The sequence below is a fragment of the Strongyloides ratti genome, scaffold srae_chrx_scaffold0000006 (assembly GCF_001040885.1).
Source record: "Strongyloides ratti genome assembly S_ratti_ED321, scaffold srae_chrx_scaffold0000006".
NCBI classification, from domain to species: Eukaryota; Metazoa; Nematoda; class Chromadorea; order Rhabditida; family Strongyloididae; genus Strongyloides; species Strongyloides ratti.
In genome coordinates, this window is record NW_020171514.1 from 391,296 (window position 1) to 407,213 (window position 15,918).

General features: G+C 20.4%; 7 protein-coding genes across 7 annotated transcripts; 3 read left to right on the forward strand and 4 right to left on the reverse strand.

Annotated features, from left to right (window-relative positions):
• Window positions 1-948: 948 nt before the first annotated feature.
• SRAE_X000242200 (Calcium-independent phospholipase A2-gamma) lies at window positions 949-2,702 on the forward strand (the record flags this gene model as incomplete). Its single annotated transcript, XM_024645635.1, has 2 exons — window positions 949-1,114; window positions 1,162-2,702. The coding sequence occupies 2 exons, from the start codon at window positions 949-951 to the stop codon at window positions 2,700-2,702; spliced, it is 1,707 nt and encodes a 568-aa protein (XP_024499898.1).
• A 176-nt stretch (window positions 2,703-2,878) lies between these two features.
• On the reverse strand, window positions 2,879-3,527 carry SRAE_X000242300 (Homeobox domain and Homeodomain-like and Homeodomain, metazoa-containing protein; the record flags this gene model as incomplete). Its single annotated transcript, XM_024645636.1, has 2 exons — window positions 2,879-3,405; window positions 3,455-3,527. 2 exons carry the CDS (start codon window positions 3,525-3,527, stop codon window positions 2,879-2,881), a joined length of 600 nt encoding a protein of 199 aa, XP_024499899.1.
• A 1,335-nt stretch (window positions 3,528-4,862) lies between these two features.
• Window positions 4,863-6,212, reverse strand: SRAE_X000242400 (Epidermal growth factor-like domain and Immunoglobulin-like fold domain-containing protein; the record flags this gene model as incomplete). The annotated part of the gene is made up of 6 exons (XM_024645637.1): window positions 4,863-5,094; window positions 5,133-5,286; window positions 5,597-5,649; window positions 5,701-5,883; window positions 5,927-6,077; window positions 6,131-6,212. 6 exons carry the CDS (start codon window positions 6,210-6,212, stop codon window positions 4,863-4,865), a joined length of 855 nt encoding a protein of 284 aa, XP_024499900.1.
• Window positions 6,213-7,864: 1,652 nt separating this feature from the next.
• Window positions 7,865-8,127, forward strand: SRAE_X000242500 (Hypothetical protein; the record flags this gene model as incomplete). Its single annotated transcript, XM_024645638.1, has 2 exons — window positions 7,865-7,893; window positions 7,935-8,127. 2 exons carry the CDS (start codon window positions 7,865-7,867, stop codon window positions 8,125-8,127), a joined length of 222 nt encoding a protein of 73 aa, XP_024499901.1.
• Window positions 8,128-8,259: 132 nt separating this feature from the next.
• SRAE_X000242600 (Aromatic amino acid beta-eliminating lyase/threonine aldolase domain and Pyridoxal phosphate-dependent transferase, major region, subdomain 1 and Pyridoxal phosphate-dependent transferase, major region, subdomain 2 and Pyridoxal phosphate-dependent transferase domain and Threonine aldolase family-containing protein) lies at window positions 8,260-9,500 on the reverse strand (the record flags this gene model as incomplete). The annotated part of the gene is made up of 3 exons (XM_024645639.1): window positions 8,260-8,385; window positions 8,430-9,416; window positions 9,471-9,500. The coding sequence occupies 3 exons, from the start codon at window positions 9,498-9,500 to the stop codon at window positions 8,260-8,262; spliced, it is 1,143 nt and encodes a 380-aa protein (XP_024499902.1).
• A 650-nt stretch (window positions 9,501-10,150) lies between these two features.
• On the reverse strand, window positions 10,151-10,536 carry SRAE_X000242700 (FACT complex subunit SSRP1; the record flags this gene model as incomplete). Its single annotated transcript, XM_024645640.1, has 2 exons — window positions 10,151-10,402; window positions 10,525-10,536. The coding sequence occupies 2 exons, from the start codon at window positions 10,534-10,536 to the stop codon at window positions 10,151-10,153; spliced, it is 264 nt and encodes an 87-aa protein (XP_024499903.1).
• A 1,647-nt stretch (window positions 10,537-12,183) lies between these two features.
• Window positions 12,184-15,894, forward strand: SRAE_X000242800 (WD40 repeat and WD40/YVTN repeat-like-containing domain and WD40-repeat-containing domain-containing protein; the record flags this gene model as incomplete). The annotated part of the gene is made up of 6 exons (XM_024645642.1): window positions 12,184-12,269; window positions 12,318-15,048; window positions 15,092-15,145; window positions 15,198-15,585; window positions 15,641-15,709; window positions 15,761-15,894. The coding sequence occupies 6 exons, from the start codon at window positions 12,184-12,186 to the stop codon at window positions 15,892-15,894; spliced, it is 3,462 nt and encodes a 1,153-aa protein (XP_024499904.1).
• Window positions 15,895-15,918: the final 24 nt, after the last annotated feature.

A 15,918-nucleotide genomic window follows, 5' to 3' on the forward strand; every position in this document is an offset into this window, starting at 1 on the left:
TATTATGTATTTAAATACTAGATAAAATGAAACATTTATATATTTATTATATAACCAATACTTCACTTTTTTCACATTTATACTGATATATATTTTTAGTGAATATAAAAAAAATTATTGTAAATTCTTTCTATAAAACAATAGTAAAATTTTTTTATTAATTTCTATCACAAATTCATTGAATATTAAAGTTCTTTATTAGAGTTAAAATGTACTTTGATATAAAAGTACAATTGAAAAGAATTGTTTGGAAAAGTGAACACTTATCAGTTTAGTATATATCACTAGGTTTTTTTTTAAATGAAACTTTTGTTTAATTAATTATTATATATGAATATATTGGTTCTTTTTTAATTATCAGTAAAATAAATAACATTTTTAGCTTTTTTTGTACTAAAATTTAGCTATAGATATTATTAAAATAATTTTTAATAAGATAAAAATGTTGTGACTATAAGATTTGTACTATTATAATACATCATGTGATAGAATGATTGGTACATTTATTCTGCCATTATAATTAACATTTAACTTTAAAACAAAATTCTCATATCATATGTTTAACAAATCTCATTACAATTTAAATATGATAATAAACATTTATTATTTCATTATCTAAACCTTATTAATTTTAAAATTTTCTAGTTATATAAAAAATAAAAAAAAGTATATTATTTAAAATTTTTTTAATTTTTTAATTTTATTATATATTTATATAAAAATATTATCTTATTTTATTATTTAACTTAGCATTTGTCAAATTTAGTGAGTATTTCCTGTTTTGAAATTACTAACCATCATTACACTGAAATTTGTGGCGTGATTAAATCTCTAGTATATTATGATCTTATCTATATTATTAAAATTATTTTTAGTTTTAAGTTTATATTTATTTTAGATAAAGATTATTTGTTGTCACAAAAAATACCTATGAAATTTCTAGCAAATATGCTTAAAAACAAACAATTTTTATTGTTAACTAAATTAAAAAAAAAAATTGAATCAAGAGAAATATATAATTCTAAAAAGTTACTTATCAGTAATGAAATAAAAGATGATGAAAATAATAAAAAAATTGAATTGGATAAAACTATTGATGTTAATCAAAATCAATGTAAGTGATATATCATAATTATATTAGTTAAAATTTATATTATTTAGTTAGTTTAAATAATGTTGATAAAAAAGAAAATAAAATAGATATACCTAAGAAAAAAATTGACATTCTGCAACCATCCTATTTTGGTTATCTTTCTGGTGTTCTTACAACAGTTTGGGATGAATTTGGTAAAAAAATTGATGAAAATTCTATATTAAAATATAAAGTTAAAAAGGATGTTGGTACAAAAAATGATGAACAGAATTTATCAAAAACAAAAATTTCAAAAATTTTAATAAAAGATATACCTAAAGTAAAAGTAATAAATATGACTAAAATGCATGTTAATGAATTATTATTGGCACAATCAACTAGTTCAAAATTATTAAGAATTCAAGCTTTAATATCTCATATACAAGAATTTAGATCTAGTAGAATGACAGCAATAAAAAATCATTTATTAATTCCACATTTACTAGATTTAGTAGAAACAGGAAAAGATGTTCAAGTACAAGAAGAAGCTAGAAAATGTTTATCAATATTAGGTTATCCACCATATTTAAAATCTTCTGGAATACGTATATTATCTATTGATGGTGGTGGAACTAGAGGAATAATAGGTTTAACAGTATTAGAAGCTATAGAAAAAACTGCTGGAAAAAAAATATATGAATTATTTGATTTTATTTCAGGTGTTAGTACAGGGGCAATATTAGCTGTATTATTGGGTATTAAAAAAATTTCAGTAGATGAATGTCGAAGAAATTATGTAGATTTATCAAGAAGATTATTTACTCAACAAAAATTACCAGGTGTTAGTGGTCTTTTAACGTTACACTCTTTTTACAACACATCATTGTGGACTGAAATTTTAAAAGAAAATGTAGGAGATTCTATGACATGTGCTGATTCTGCTAAATATAAAGATATTCCAAAAATATCTATTGTTTCATGTATTCTTAATTCACCGCAATTACAGCCATTTGTATTTAGAAATTATGAATTACCAGTTGGACATGATAGTCAATTTAAAGGAGGAAATAATTTTAAAATTTGGCAAGCAGTACAAGCATCTTCTGCTGCACCAGGATATTTTGAAGAGGTACGTCTTGGTTCTATTGTACATCAAGATGGTGGAATATTAGCAAATAACCCTACGGCTATAGCAATTCATGAGGCAAAACATTTATGGCCAAATGAAGATATTCAATGTGTTGTATCTATTGGTACTGGACGATCAGTATCTGAAATTGAATTTTTGAATTGTGATCAATACCTAACAAAAACATATAGTAAAATATCAAAAATTATTGACTCTGCTACTGATAGTCAAGCTACACATATTTGTGTAAATGATCTATTACCTGGTGGAATGTATTATAGATTAAATCCATACATGAGTTTTCCATATGCATTAGATGAAATTGAAGATTCAAAATTAGAACAAATGAAACGAGATGCTGAATTATATGTACGAAGAAATATAAAAAAGATTGAAGATTGTAGTAAACAATTAATTAAAAAACCTACATTAACGCATATTATTAAAAAAAAAGTAACAAATAAATTAAATCAAATGGGTATTTTTCAAAATAATTTTTAAAACAAATAAAACGAATAAAAAATTAAATATATTTTTATAATTTTATTTTTTTTTACACTATAAATCTTGCATGTATACGTCACTAATTATAATTAATAATAATTTTTTTAATATAATATAAAATCATATCAAAATAAGTTGCGTTAAAATCATATATATTATAAAATTTATTTTTTTTAATTACCTATCTGATGACAAACATTAGAGGCAGAATTGTATGATGATGGAAATGTATTATTCATTTGATTAGATCCAGAAAAGAAAGGTGCCTGATCAAATGGAAATTGAACATGAGTTGGTAAATATATAAAAGGGTTGAAACCATTAAATGATGATACTGGTATCTGATGTGAATTCCACGATTGAATATTTAATGTAGATGGTGCTAAATTTGGTGAAGATGGATTACTATTATTTTCATTTAATAATGAATTATTGTTTGATATATGTGACATCCCATTATCAACAACTTTTCTTTTACATTTAGTTCTTCTATTTTGAAACCATACTTTTACTTGTGTTTCTGTAAGATTAAGTTTTTTAGCAAGAAATATTCTATCGGATCCAACAAGATATGGATTTTTTTCAAATTCATATTCAAGAGTTTTTAATTGACTTGTTGAAAATGTTGTTCTTGGTCTTTTAGGTCTATCAAGATCCAATGCTTTAGGAAATAAAAGTTCTTTTACTTCTCCATTTGAGCCTATAAATAATATAATATTATATTTTAATATTAATATTTTAAAAGATACCTTTAACTCTCATTACTTGACAGTAGTCAGGTACATTACTAATTACCTTATTAGTGTTAGTGTTAGAATTCATATTTAAAATTAATATAAAATAATATATTTTTGTTAAATTAAAACAATCTTTTATCGGAAATAAACTTAGAATTTTAAATGAAATTTATTAGTTAATAATATTATAAGTACCGCCTAATAAGTTTCATGAACTTAATAAAGTTTATTTCTTTAACATAACGCCCTCTCCTCTCTTGATCTATAAACACTGTATTAAAATGGTATTTTTAAATGACAAGTTTAAGTACCATGCTTTTAAGACAATGTATTATTGAAAAATTCTTTATGTTTCAATATTCGTGACAAAATGGGTTATTATAAAATTTTAACTTTGATTTATGAGAAAAAAAAGGGTGTCAAAATTAGTCTTTTTAATATAAATAAAATAATTTTAAAAGAAAACAAGTACAAATATACGTAAAATGATAAATGTTGATTATTTTATATTATACATCTAACAATTTATCAAATTATATGAAAAATTAAAATTATATTTATATATAATTTATTAATGTTTATACCTTTAAAAGGCATATCATCGTTAATTGATAATGTTTTTTTTTTCTCATTATTAAATATAATTTAAAACTAGATATTTTTAAAATTAATTAAACAAAAAAAAAAGGTTTTTTATTTTTGTTATAAGTGCCATGAAATGAAAAAAAAAGGAGAACTTTTAATTTTATAATTAAACATTTTAATATGTTAAAGCCATATGTGTTAATTTTATTGTTGAAGTACCAAAGATTTATTTTAAGCATAAGAGAATATTATTATAATAACGGTTGAATTAATTAAGGTTCTTGTCAACTCTTTTAATACTTTAATGGTTATTACAATAACAATAATAAATTTGTCAAGAGGATTTTAAGAAACTTTTAAATAGTTTCATATTGTTCCATTTAACAATCACTTATCAAAACAATCTGCCATTTCTTTAATTTCTGGAAGAAATAATATATAATATATTTATTTAATTGTGAATCATTTCTTTGTAAAGAAAGAAAGTTATTAATTTTCATATAATCATTTTGTTCTTCAAATGTTAATAACTAAAACAATTTCATTATTATTGTTTTGTTAATTGCTTACATATACAATAATTAAAAAGACATCAATGATTTATATTTTAACTAAAATGACCGCTGTCATGACCTCTGATTACAGGAAAAGCACCATATAATTGTCGGTTAATTTGAAAGACGATAGCTAAACGTTTTTACACTTTAAAAGTAGTATTCTTACAAGGTCAAGTTTTTTTATTTATATAAAAATAATTGAAAATAATAACTTTTAATAAGGATAGGTAATTGAAATTTATTAATAAGTATATAACATAATTGAAAAAACATTTTAATCATTTATCATTTTTATTAAAAAAATTTAATTTCATTTGATACATACTTTGACATACTTTAGGATTTAAATTGTCATAGTTCTGTCCTGGATCATCAATAAATGGTGTTTCATCCTCAATCTTATTATTTATTGCTAAATCATAATTTGATTCATCCATTTTAATTGTTTCATTTTTATCCTTTACTTCAACATTTACGGTATCCATAACAACAGTTCGATGTCTTTTAAGACTATAAAATAAATAAAAATTATATAAAATAAAACTTACTAAAATTTATGAATTTTTTTAACTCCCCATTTTGTATACGTAGTTATATACCAAAATATAAAAATACATAATATAATTATAATAAGTAACAATAATGTAACAATTGTTGAAGCAGGTAATTGCATACCATTTTTATAAAATATTCCAAATAAATCTAAAATAAAAAAAAAAATTATTATTTTAAAATAAAATAAAAAAAAATACTTTTTTTTTAAATAATTAAATTTAAAAAGCATAAGGTTGAAAAGGATAAATAGAAGGTTATTATTTTTTTTAATAATATAATAATTGGATAGAAAATAAAAAAAAAAAGTTTCTTATAATTTATAAACAATGTATATTTAAATTATAACAAATAAGGTAAGAATAAATGCGATACATTTTTTTTTAAAATAATATTATATAATAAAAATTTTAAATATGTATAAATAAAAGATTTTTTGGATGAAGAAATTTTTTTTTACTTATGTCAGGTATAAATTTTTCACAAAATGTTCCATGATATTCATATGGACATCTAAAAAAAATACGTTATTATTAATAGGTAAATGTTTTATTGACTACTTACTGACAAAATTCAACATTTCCTTGTACAAAACATGTTCCTCCATTTAAACATTGATTAATAGTACACATTTTGTAAAAGATAACTTTTAATGACTTTGTTTTATTATCAAAAGTATTTTTTAGAACACACTCAAATTTTGATTCAGGAGAATTAGGAACAAAATTTTGAATTATTAATGTAGTACTAGAAAATAAATATAATAGATTGATAAAATATAATATAATACCTATTTTTTTGACGAGAAATATAACGACTTGGTATTTCTTTATTGTTATAAAGAATTTTACTTTCTTCTAAAGTGAAACCTTGACCAGCTTCACAGGTAATATTTATTTTATCTAAATTATGAAAATAAGAAATGACTTGGTTTCCTTCCTCTAAAATAAAAATTGCAATAAATTATTATCACTTTCATTTAATGTAAATATACCTTGATTAAAAGTCAATTTGATTGTCCTACATTCCAAGTGCAAATTTGTCACCAATACAAATATTAACACTTTAAGATGCATAGATGTAGAAATCTTTATTATTATGAAAACTATTATACATTTAGTATTTTAAAATATAATATGGACACAATTATTAAATGGAATAAATATTTCGACTATCAATATATTAATAGTTTTATTACGCCTTATATTTGTCATAAAGTCTATCTATCTTTTTAAACTATAATAAGAAGAATGTTTTAAAATAGATTAGCTAAAATGTCAATTCAATGTATTTATAACAATAAATATTATGACTAAATCATATTATAATAAATCATTGTAATTAATAAAAAAAATTTACCTTTAAATAATTTAAAATATTTTTATAACTATAAAAAGAAATCAAAAAGATTTATAGATTATTTAAAAAAAAATACTTTTAAAAGTGAAACTAATTTATATTTAATTTTAAAAATGAGTTAGTTTTTACCATAAATCAAGTAATGTGTATTATCAAATAATAATTTATATTTAAAAACAATTAAAATTCACTTATCATATACAATTTTTTGTAAAAGAATTTAAATAATTAACATGCTTAAAATTTTCAGAATGTTTCAATAACTTTTTGTTATCTATATATGTAATATTTGTTTTTGATTATTTTTATTTTACAAATGTTAAATATATTATATATAATCTTTGTATATTATATTTGTTATCAAAATAATAAAACATTTTTGTTAGTATATTTTATAAATTATTTGAATTAATTTTTTAAAGCATTTATTGAACAAATGAAATAAAACAAATCATAAAATTCATCAAATTAAAAAAAAAGTATTAAAAAGGGTATTTATATTTTTTTCAAATTAGAAAATAAATTAATGGTTTAAAAAATAAAACAGTATCAATTTGAAGTAAATTGAAATGCAGTTTATACAAATGTTTTTTTCAATTTTAAATATCTAAATTATATTTTGTTTTCTTTATTAAATTAAAACATTATTTTTTTTTCTTTAAATTTACCTAAATTGAATTGAAACGTTTTTTAATTCATCAATGTAACAATTGTTTATGGTTAAAAATTATATAAAAAACAGTTTTTAATCATTATTTATATAATAACATAAATTTTATTCTTGTATTACAAGTAATATCTTAAATTATAATTTTTCAATTTTTTATTTACATGAATCTTTATTTTTATTTTTACATTAACTTAATATTCATTTTAATATAAAGTAAAAATAAAAAAAAACTTATTTTATTTATTAGTGTAATAAAAATTTTCCAATCATTTTTATAAATTTTAAAATATACTTAAATTTAAAATAAATAAAGTATTTTAATTTTATTTTAACATATCAAAAAATAAGTTTCTCATGATTTATTCTAAATTTGAAATATCTACTTAATAAGTAATTAATATTTTTATGATATTATATAATATCTTTAACTATCATTTAATATTTAATTTTTTTTTTCTTATTTCCAGCAAGTAATAAACTTTTACCATTAATATTTAAATGTCATAAAGATAAAATTAATAGTTTTTTACATTTGGTTTATAAAAGTTGTTAAAATTTTACTTTTATATCCATTTTCAATTTAGTAAAATTTTAAATTCCTTTTATAATAGATTTTTTTTAAAAATTATTTTTAGACTTTATCTAACTCAAAAAATGAAATTTTTATTTGTTTTTAAACTTTTTATTCTTATATGTTTAATGAATATCTGTCAAATTGAAATGTACAGGTAATAAAATATATAAAATACTTTAAATAATTTTATTTTAGAATACCACCTTATGAAATTGATAAAAAGGCAATGAGAAATTCATTGATAAGATTTGGAAAAAGGGATAATTTTTACCCACAAGATAAACAGCCCCAATATAAAAACTCAGATAAGATTCAAAAAAATTCAGATGATCGTGCTGATAATCTTGAAATGATAATATATTTTCTTGATATGACAAGTAAAATGTGAAAATAATAAAGTCAGTGAACATTTTTTTTAAATCTTAATATCATAATGAAAATTAATATAAAACAGCTGTTGAATATATCACAATTTCAAAAGCATTTACAAATATTCTGTTCATTTTTTCCACATAAATATTTAACTTTTTGAGATAAATTCTTCAAAACATTTTATAATATATTCAATATCTTTATCGTTGATGTTTCTGTGAATAATCATACGAACACGTTTTGAGTCAAATTCCATTGCCAAAATATTTTTACTCTATAAAATAATAAATTTAAAAAAAAAATAATATTTAAACATACTTCTAAATATTTTATTACTTTTTGAGGTGTAATTGAATTTTCGCATATTAAAATAATCATATTTGTTGTAGGAGTATCTTGAACTCTAATTTTATCATACATATTATATTTTTTTGAAATGTTATTCAAGTTTTCAACAAGTATCATTACACGCTCATGATCTTTTTTGACAGTTTCTAAACCAATTTCAAATGCATATAATGCTGGAGCAGCTAAATGTCCAGCCTGTCTCCAACCTCCTCCTAAACCTTTTCTTATATAACGAGCTCTTTCAATAAAACTTTTACTACCAACAAGAATACTACCAACAGGAGCTCCTAATCCTTTGGAAAAACACATCATTACTGAATCTACATCTTCAACTAATTCTTTTGGTGATAAATTTAATTTTACTGCTGCATTAAATATTCTTGCACCATCCAAATGAACATGAATATTATGTTTTGTTGCAATTTTTTTTATATTTTTAAAATATTCTTTAGGTATTGCAATACCACCACAATAATTATGAGTATTTTCAAGACATATTAATTTTGTTTTTGGAGAATGAATATCATTATTATTACGTATAGAATTTTCAACTTCATCTAAATTCATTGTACCATCAGGATTATTGTTTAAAATAGTTGCACTAACACCACCATAACGAGCATAATTTCCTTGTTCCCATTTATGAATATGTTGATGATTACCAACAATTATTTCTGAACCTGGATTACAATGTGCCATTACAGCTAACAAATTGCCCATTGTTCCTGAAACAACAAATAAACCACTTTCTTTTCCAAAATATTTTGCACATTTTTCTTCTAATTCATTTACACTTTTATCTTCAGAATAAACATCATCACCTACAATTGCTTCTGCCATTATTTTTCTCATTTCATTACATGGCATTGTAACTGTATCTGAACGTAAGTCAATAGTTTTATTATCTATATTTGAAGTTGTTGTTTTTGTATACATTTCTGCAATTATACTTTGATACTTAAATTTTTTTATAAAATTCTACAAATAATAATATAATATTTAATAAAATACCTGTGATAATAACTTTTGTAAAGTATACATGATTTAAAAGTAAAAAAATTTTAAATAAATGACGCGTTTTAAAATAAAAAAAGTTATATCATCAAAAGTATATCAAACAATAAAAAATGCTTTTTATTATTATTAAATATATATCTAATTGTATAAGTTTCGTTATATATTAACGATAAAATGCAAATTAAAGATTATAATCTTATCTTTAAGCTTCCTATCAAGATATCATTTGTTGATAATTGTAATCTGAACATCAGTAAATGAATACAATAACTAATAAAACATTTATTAATGCAAATTGTTTGATTAAACAAATATATAATGAGAGACCTATCTAAATGTTACTGATATGATATTAGTACTCTTTAATAAAATTGATATTTATTTCTATATAAAAGAAATTTTAAATCCAAAAAAAAATTTTTATAAATTTAGTAGTATAAAAGAATAATAATTATTAAGTAAAATTACTAATGTAATAATTAAAATATCTTAAAAGATAATTTAAAATTACAAAAAAAATTTTTTATAATAATTTTATGACAATAAAAAAATAATAACTGCTCAAAACAGTTGTACAATTAAAAAGTTTTGTTTTTAAAGTAAAATTATACGAAAAAAAAAACAATTTTTAAATGAGGTTAATTTTTTATGGAAAATAATTTGACAACTTTTCTTCATGAAGCTTGCATTTTTTTATAATTTTCTAAGTCACGCTCATATCTTTTTTTATCATCTTCAGCCTTTTTCTCCCACTTTTTCTTGTCTGTAAGAGCATTCCATTCGACTCCAGCAGCTTTTGCGACTTCAGCAACACCCATTCCAGGTTTCTTTATACGCTCACGATTCTCCTTTAACCAGAAGAAAAAAGCAGAAAGTGCTCTTTTTGGAGCATTTGGATCTTTTGGTTTTTTTGTTGTTTTCTTAGTCTATAAATAAAAAAAAATATATATAATTAATATCTTTATTTTTATATTTTATAATGTATAAGAATAAAAAAAAAAATTTTTTTTATAATATAAAGTTAAATATAATTATATTAAAAACTTACAGCTTTAGCCATTTTCACTTGATTTTTAGCAGTAAATTTGTACTGAAAAATTGAACTATAATAAATTTTAAAAAATTATAAACATAAGAATTTATTCTTTTAAATAACTTGTTATTTATAAAATTATTCATAATCGAGAAATAATAATTTTTTATGTTAACATTAATAAATTATTTTTTTTATTTCTTTAATATATTATTTTCTTGCTCTATAAATATGCTACAAAAGTACTATAACACTAAATTTAATATTTTTAATTATTTAACCTTAATTACTACAGTAACGCCTCATCTAATAAAAAATTAATACATGTGACTAAAGTTATTATAATTATATAAATGTAAAAAAAAAAAATTTATCTAAATAAATGAATGATGGTAAAAAAAAAAAAACATATTTAATCTGTCGATTCTAATAATTGAAGGTATATGCTTCCACACATTTTTGTAAAAAATTTGGCGCCTTCGTGTGTAAGACGCTGGAAATATAACGCTACAGTAGGGTAATGGGAAAAATATAAAATAAAATAATTTAAAATTAAAATAATGAGAAAAAAATTAAATTAAAATAATTTCTACTTTTTTTGGTAGGTATTTCTACAAATAGTATTTTTTATTTAAACACGTGCAAATATTTTAAATAAAAATATATATTATATTTATATATATAAATATATATATTTTTATATATAAATTTATATATATGTCTTTAAATATATTATAGAAATAATATATTTCTAATACTGAGTTACAAGGCAAGATAACTTTAATATTAACGTTGTACTACAACATCAAAATTTTTTAGATGACATGAAGAAACATTTAAAAGCGAATAAAATGTTACTGGCGCTAGTATGTATGTATGTGTACACAAAGTATAAAATTTGAGAATAATGACTGCTATAAATATAATATATACAAATAATGTAGAAGACGAATATATTTCGTCTTTCTTAACCAAACAACATAACTATTGTTAAAATAGTATTTAAAGTAGAAAACGAATCGGTAGTATTCAACATATGCCATACACTACATATATAAATTTTATGTAGGCAAGGTTATAAAGGGAATAATTGTTTAAAATTTTTAAAAATATATATAAATAAAAATGAAAATTGAATTTTGTAAGATGTATTGAAAGAAAATAATTTTTTTTTTTATATTATTAATTTTTTTATTGATAATGATTGATATCAATTTTTCAAATTATTCAATTTAATGTTGTTTACATGGAAATATGTATTATAAATTAATATATTTGTTGTGAATAAATTTTTAATACATTAAAATGTATAATATTTTTCTCATACAATTATAAAAAAAAAATTTTTTTTTTTTCAAATATAATCAATGTAGTTGAATATACTTTTTTATTTAATATATATTGAATAAAAGTAATAAATTTTTAATATCGAATATAAAAATAAACATATCATTGAAATAATTTCATGATAATTAATAATGCAAATAATTTAAAGTTTATTATAATTTTCTTAATTATATTTTTATTCTTTAAAAAATTTACTTTATATTATTTAAATTTTCATCATAGTAACATTTTTAAAATCTATTCTAAAACATTCGTTACAAGATCATTACAATGTAGATACATTTAATAAAATTATAATAAATAACTTTTTTTTTTTTGTCATAAAAAATGAATGGCTGTACAATATTTAATAACAAACTAGATGCTTATTGCATTGATTCAGATCAAAAAGGTAAATTTATTATAACAGCTAGGTAAGTTACATTTATATATTTTTTTTATTTATAATTATAATTGGTTAGTTCACGTACCATTACACTTCATCATCCAACAATAACGGAAAATTGTTCTTCATGTCACGCTAAAAATATAAAAGAAACAAATGTTGATATTCTTCGTTTAAATAATTTTGATACGTCAGATTTAAAAGTTGCTTTTACAAATGTTTCTGATTTAAATGTATCAAAAATAACAGAATCTGATATTATATGTATTTATTCAAAATCTGAAACGGGTAGAAAAATTTCAGATTTAGATTGGTGTATGGATAATGACAATTTAATTATCACAACATCAAATGATAATAGAGGTTATATATGGGATTTACGTGAAAAAAATCCAGTATCATGGTTTTCATCACTATCAAAAATGCGACATGGAAAATTTAAAAAATCAAATATTGGAGAAAAACAATTTTATGTTGCTTTTTCAGAAAGCACAAATATAAAATTATTTGATATGCGATATCCTAAAAAAGCATTTAAAAATGTATTTGCACATGATAATATTATAAATGATTTACAATGGGATAATTTAGATAATGATATAGTAATAACAATATCAGATGATTTAAGTATACGTTATTGGGATTGTAATAATTTTAATTCTCCGATTTATGAATTGAAAAGTCCATTATTACCAGCAAAGCAATTTAGCAATTCACCATGTGGTAAATTTTTTACAACAATAACTGATCTTTATTTTAATCAAAAAATGTTTTTACCTTCATATACAATATGGAGGAGACCAGGTGATAATAGTATTTTTTCTAAAGATTTTATTGATGAAAAAATACGTGGTGGTGTATGGCAGTATAGTGATGAATATATGTCTGAATTATATTTTTTTTATATTACTTGTTCAGGAAAATTTTGTAGAAGAACATTAAATTCATGTCATTTAGGAACAGAAATAGAATCAATATTACATGCTCCTACTATTCAAAAAAATACTGATATTGAAATTGATCAAAGAATTACACGTTATGATTCAGAAACACTAAATTCTGAATGTCTTTTATTATCAAAAGAACAAATTAATAATATTATTGAAGAAAGTGATTCATTAAGTATAACAGATTCTAAAGATATCTCATTACCTAAAGAAATTGCTGTTGTAAATGAATATAGTAGATTTATAAAAATACCATATTTTGATGACAATCTTTTAAATGAATTAGAAGGATTAAAAAATATATCAACACTAGAATTACAGGCAGCTGAAGTTAATTTTTCAAGAGCAGCTGTTATGATAGTATATGAAAATATTAAAGTTTCATTTAAATTAGTTATGGAGATACGATTTCATTGTGATTTTATTAGTAATGGTAATATTTTTATAAGTATTTATGAAAAAGATTGTCCTTTGACAACAAAAGAAGCAGAAGAATTTCTTGAACGTTTACAATTAGAATGTAATATACAAAAAACATTACCAAAAAATAAAAATTTTATCAAAAGTATGTATGAAAAAAAAGAAATAAGAAAAAAAAATTCTTGTGGTAATAATAAAAATCAAGGAGATCATAAAAATATGACATTTTTATGTATAGTTGTAAGACAAATACCAAAAATAATAAGAGAAATGAATGTTTTACCAGAATATTTTACAGATTCATCTGATAGTGATTTTTGTCATACTGATTCAGATGAAGATGTATATAATTATCAAAATTTTCAATCAAATAATGTAAATATAAAACTTTTAAAAAATTTATCAAAATCAACACATAATGTTTTAGATAAAATTGATCATAGAATTTTAGCAGCAACATTTCCATTTAATTATACTCCAAATGGATATGATAAAAATATATGTTTACCAAAAAAGTTTGGTGCACATTTTTGTAAATCAGGACATTTTATAACATTTGGTATAAATAGTACTTATCAAGCATTAATTATAACAGAAAAAATTGATAAAAATGATAAAATAAATGGTAAATTATTAACATGTGGTACAAAATTTAGAAATCAAAAAGGTAATAAATTACATGTTTTTCATATAAATCCAAGAGATAAATTACCTAAATTTCGGTCAATGTTTAGATCATTACATCATTTTAGAGAACATCTAAGAAAACAATTTGAAAAATATATTTTAGCTTTCACATGGGAAAAACATGAAGTTACTGCATATCATTTAAAATTACGTAAATTTATTGATATGAAAGAGAGGAATGAAGAAAATAAAGATGAATATTTACATACAACAAATTGTAATAAAGATTTATACAATTCATTAAAACAATGTTATCCATTTAAAAGTCATGGAAAAGTATTATATACATTAAAAGAATCATTATCAATGAATGATGTTAATAAAATTTTATTACAAAAAAATGATTCATTAATTATAATAAAAGATCATGAAAAAGAAAAACATATAAATATATGTGAAAATAATTGTATACATTTAATTGATAATGATATAAATCAAATTTTAAAACATATTGAATCGAGAATGTTTTTAAATAATGAGCAAATAATAAGTATATGGAATGAAATGAAAGTAGAATTATTAAAAATTATGAATCAATTTACAAAAGGATTTAAAAATGAATTTACAACAGAACATAGTTATAAGCTTGCACCATTAAAATTTATTTTACAACATTTTATACGATCATCTGACTATCATTCTTTAACATTATTGGCAATTATTTTAAGTCGTATATGTATATTAGAAACAAAAAAATTACTAATAACATCAGGTGATACTGGTATAACATTACCTCTTTCAATACCATCTCGTGTATGTTTCTTTTTTTTTATCTTTATATATTTTTAATTTTTAGGTATCCTATTTAAGTAATTATGGATATTATCGTGCTATAGTTTATTATAATTTAGTAAGTCATATGGTATAATATATTATTTTAAAAATATAATTATATATTATAGGCTCTTAAATATGATATTGAAAGTGTATTAACACATTATAAACAAAAATATGAAAATTTAATTTGTATGGAAGAAAAAGAATCTTCAAAGTATTTTGTTAATTATTATGATTTTCCTATTTTAATTAATTATTATGTTTCTCAATGTACTGATTCTGGAAAACTTACATATAAAAAGTATGCAATTAATGATATAATAGAAAAAGATAATTATCATGTAGATAAAAGTGAAAGGATAAAATATTCATTAGATGATACACTACTTCATTATATGAATGTAATGCAAAACGTTTATTGTAAAGCAATATATAGAATGGGTGATTATAATAAATTTGCAGAATTTAATAAATTTCAATCAAATTTATCCTATATAATTGAAAGTAAAAAAGGTAAAAAAATATTTATATATTTTTATTTTATTTATTAATATATTATATATTTAAGAAACTTCAAGTCATATAGATGATGAACTTCTTCAAGTAAAATGTTCTATTTGTAATTTATGTTGTAGAGGTTAATTATTACGTTTATATAGTATATTTATTGTTTTATCATTTTTTTTAGGATTAATATCAGTATGTTTTTTATGCGGGCATGGAGGACATTACCAACATATTAATGAATGGTTTCGTGAGCAAAAACTTTGTCCTGCTGGTTGTGGATGCAAATGTATAATGAATATTCCAAAATGCAAATAATTTTTTTTAATTGTTTTATTAATA